Genomic DNA, 3,586 nt, shown 5'->3' with positions numbered 1-3,586 from the left:
ACGAATTCATACCGATCGAACGCACTTGTGTGCTCGTGTATGGGCACTTTGAGGAGATCAATGGTCTATTTACATAAGTATGCACGAATTGTTGTGTGTTTATGAGTATGGTTATATGAAGCAATTGAAAGCTCGTTAGAGAGATCAATTCGCTTTTTGTACGCAATCCTGCTTGTTTTTGTTTGACAAAGAACAAGAGTATTGCTGAATATTTGCCAATGTGGACTTTGGATAAATATATAATTGCATGCAGTTTTATATGTACCAATATCTATTTTTTTGTTTATTTTGTTCAAATGATCTTTATTTGTTTTAGTTTAAATATATAATATTTACCATAATTACCCTTTCTTTTGGAAAATTAATAAAAATTCAAAATTTTAAAAAAGTAGCATGTAGTACCCTGTGTAGGGTATTAAATTACAGGCAGATTTTATGCCGTATGATTATACATGTATGTATTAGACTTCTGCATGAATGCACCCATAACGGCAAATGAGTTACTTATTCTAGAAGTGGGCACACTTCTTTTTCTGCGCAGTATAATTGAGTGAGAGTGAATAGGGAAATATTGGCTGTATTGACAAGCAGTGTTTTCATTCACTCCATAGTTGTACAGCTGTTAATGAGTACAAAATTGGTGTGCAGAGAGAATCTTCATAACTGGTATGTCATTTGCAAGAATAAGATAAAACAACATTGTTTTTATTTTTTCGGTGAAAATGTATTTATTATAAAACAAAGAGCACCTAATAATATTTTAATTCAAAGTAATATTAATTATTTTATGCTACAAAGGATTCTATATTTAATTCATTAATATTAGAATGGAGAAACGTTATTTTGTTTATCAAGTCTTCAGTGGTGTCAAGTTTTGCGCGCTTTTCGCTGATTAAATTTTTTGCTACAGAAAAAACCCTTTCAGATGCTGCACTGCTAGCCGGAGTTGCCAATATCTTGTAGATAATTTGTTCCTTTTCTAAATCTGTGAATTTTGTCAGTTTATTTGTGGGGGATGGAGTCATGTGTAGAAGTTCACGCAAGTGAGGAAAGTTCTCTGATCGCCATTCACTTGGGAGTGGCCAGAAACGATTCTTTTACACATGGCTCAAGCAGCTCACTACTTCCGGTCTTTGACCAAGTATCCTCTGGGTAGCCTAAGAACATCCGTTCGAAGGCGAGCTAAAGTGAGAAGGCGAAACATTCCCTACAAGGGTTGTGCGCTGGGTTTGGGACCCGCCACGTAAAAAACACCCCCAGTGAAGAGCTACAACCAGCCTCGGATGAGAGACCCCCCTTTTGATGACGACCATGGCAAACTAAATAAGGACTACGAATTGAGGGCATGCACCTGGAATGTCTGGTCCCTTAATTGGGAAGGTGCCGCTGCCCAGCTGGTTGATGTCCTCGTAAAGACAAAGGCTGACATCACCGCCGTCCAAGAAATGCGATGGACAAGGACAGAGACGAGTAGGTCCTTGTGACATTTACTACAGTGGCCATATAAAGGAGCGCAAGTTTGATGTAGGATTCGTGGTGAGAGAGAGACTCCGTCGCCGAGTACTATCATTCACTGCGGTGAATGAACGTCTAGCCAAAATCCGCATCAAAGCGAGGTTCTTCAACATAACGCTGATTTGCGCCCACGCCCCGACGGAAGAGAAGGACGATGTGACCAAAGATTCCTTCTATGAGCGCTTGGAGCGCGCTTATGAGAGCTGCCCCCGCCACGATGTCAAAATCGTGCTTGGCGACTTTAACGCCAGGGTGGGCAAAGAAGGTATATTTGGCACTACGGTCGGTAAATTCAGCCTCCACGACGAAACATCCCCAAATGGGTTGAGGCTGATTGACTTCGCCGGGGCCCGAAATATGGTTATCTGTAGTACTAGATTCCAGCACAAAAAAATTCAACAAGCTACCTGGCTGTCTCCGGAAAGCCCGATTTAGAAAAATTGGCAGAGGTTTACCGGTAGCTCCAAAAAACGTTAACGTTATTATACATGCATGCTGTATTTTGCACAATTTTCTAAAAATTGAAAATGATGAAATTCCTTTTTCGTGGATCCAAGATGCTGCAGAAATAAGTACAGAAATTCAACCACATCACACTACAAGAGCTGGGGAAAATGATGTAACAGCATCGGCTATTAGAAATGCAATAGCTCTGAGTTTTCGTGAGTATAGATGTATAGAGTACCAGAAAACAAATATTAGTACACATAATTACATCCATTTTTAAATAGATCATTTTTTATTTAAATTCATTTTTTGTTACACTATATAATGTTTTAGGACTAGAAAATAACAAAACATTTCATTAAATAATGGCTTAGGACTAGAAAAAAACAAAAAATTTCAGTAAATAATGGCTTAGGACTAGAAAAAAACAAAACATTTCATTAAAAAATGGCTTAGGACTAGAAAAAAAAACAAAACATTTCATTAAATAATGGCTTAGGACTAGAAAAAACGATAACATTATTTTAAACTTAAAGTTTTTCTGCGATGTTCTCCATAAGGGTTAAAAATCTTTCGGACAAATTATTGTGTTGTCGAACAGTCTGAGGTATTTCCTCTGAAACGTGCTTTGTTTCATCCGCAACCCTTTCTAATATCTCAGTTTGTTTTTTTTTAAAACCTTTAAGAACTCGGCGCTAAAATTGCTTTTTCTTGTTGCAGATGAAGGTGATGGTGACGGCAGCGGACATGAAGGTGATGGTGACGGCAAAGAAGGTGGCAGCGGACATGATGGTGGTGGTGACGGCAACGAAGGTGGCAGCGGACATGATGGTGGTGGTGACGGCAACGAAGGTGGCAGCGGACATGATGGCGATGGTGACGGAGGTGATAATGGTGGGTCGAACGGCGGCAACAATTGTGTTAATGTTGAATTCTAAAAAAATAAACTTTATAAATGCATGTGTTTATATAAGTAAAATAAATTCGTGTTTTACCTCGGAATACGAGTAGGTCTCTATGTACAAAGCCGAATTAACGGCAGTACACCCTTTTATGCGATTCACAGCATTATAATGCCTCCAAGGCGAGGGACTACCACCAGAAGGGCCAATTTTGGTTTTCTCCTCTCTGAAAGTAGAGTTATTAATGTGTTAAAAGAAGATATGTAATTATTGAAAAAACTCACCTGTATTTCTTGGTCATGTTTTTTACTTTGCAGTGAATTTCCTCGGCGGTATATTTTTGTGCCATTTCCTGCGAAATCTCATTGTATATATGAGCATTTCGCTTTTCACGCCGGAGGTCGTGGGAACGTGCCTCCCATTTTTCCAGCAGCTCCAACTCATCCTTTACGGTCCACCCTGAACGCTTTTTTCTGCCAGCCATCTGAAATTAAAATAACGATAGTAATTTTCGTTTAGAAGGCAATGCAAAATACTAAAATTACTTACTTTTTATCTTTAATCGTCGTATTTCAAAATAACTTTGTTTACATTTAAACGTAAAATGGCTGTCACTGTTCTTATTTTTCATTCACAATAGTATACAGCTGTCAATTATTAACAATGTTGCCAACGAAAATCTCACAAACTCCCTAAAATTTTGAGAGTTATGTTTGGATTCA

General features: G+C 38.3%; 1 protein-coding gene across 1 annotated transcript; it reads right to left on the bottom strand.

The window, feature by feature from the left end:
* Window positions 1-2,492: 2,492 nt before the first annotated feature.
* Window positions 2,493-3,342, bottom strand: LOC126764225 (uncharacterized). The gene is made up of 3 exons (XM_050482026.1): window positions 3,149-3,342; window positions 2,958-3,090; window positions 2,493-2,896 (listed from the first exon to the last, which is right to left on the bottom strand). The coding sequence occupies exons 1-3, from the start codon at window positions 3,211-3,213 to the stop codon at window positions 2,612-2,614; spliced, it is 483 nt and encodes a 160-aa protein (XP_050337983.1). The 5' UTR covers window positions 3,214-3,342; the 3' UTR covers window positions 2,493-2,611.
* Window positions 3,343-3,586: the final 244 nt, after the last annotated feature.

The sequence above is a fragment of the Bactrocera neohumeralis genome, unplaced genomic scaffold (genome assembly GCF_024586455.1).
Source record: "Bactrocera neohumeralis isolate Rockhampton unplaced genomic scaffold, APGP_CSIRO_Bneo_wtdbg2-racon-allhic-juicebox.fasta_v2 cluster09, whole genome shotgun sequence".
Classification (NCBI taxonomy): Eukaryota; Metazoa; Arthropoda; class Insecta; order Diptera; family Tephritidae; genus Bactrocera; species Bactrocera neohumeralis.
Note: the sequence above shows the minus strand (reverse complement) of the source record. Positions and strands in the feature narration are given on the sequence as shown.

What these genes read in the sequence shown, in the direction of transcription:
- LOC126764225 (XM_050482026.1), bottom strand. Translation starts at nt 3,213, where the DNA reads ATGGCACAAAAATATACCGCCGAGGAAATTCACTGCAAAGTAAAAAAC. An exon ending in AACATGACCAAGAAATACAG is followed by an intron (nt 3,091 to 3,148) that starts GTGAGTTTTTTC and finishes CTCTACTTTCAG; the next exon opens with AGAGGAGAAAACCAAAATTG. An exon ending in AGACCTACTCGTATTCCGAG is followed by an intron (nt 2,897 to 2,957) that starts GTAAAACACGAA and finishes TTATTTTTTTAG; the next exon opens with AATTCAACATTAACACAATT.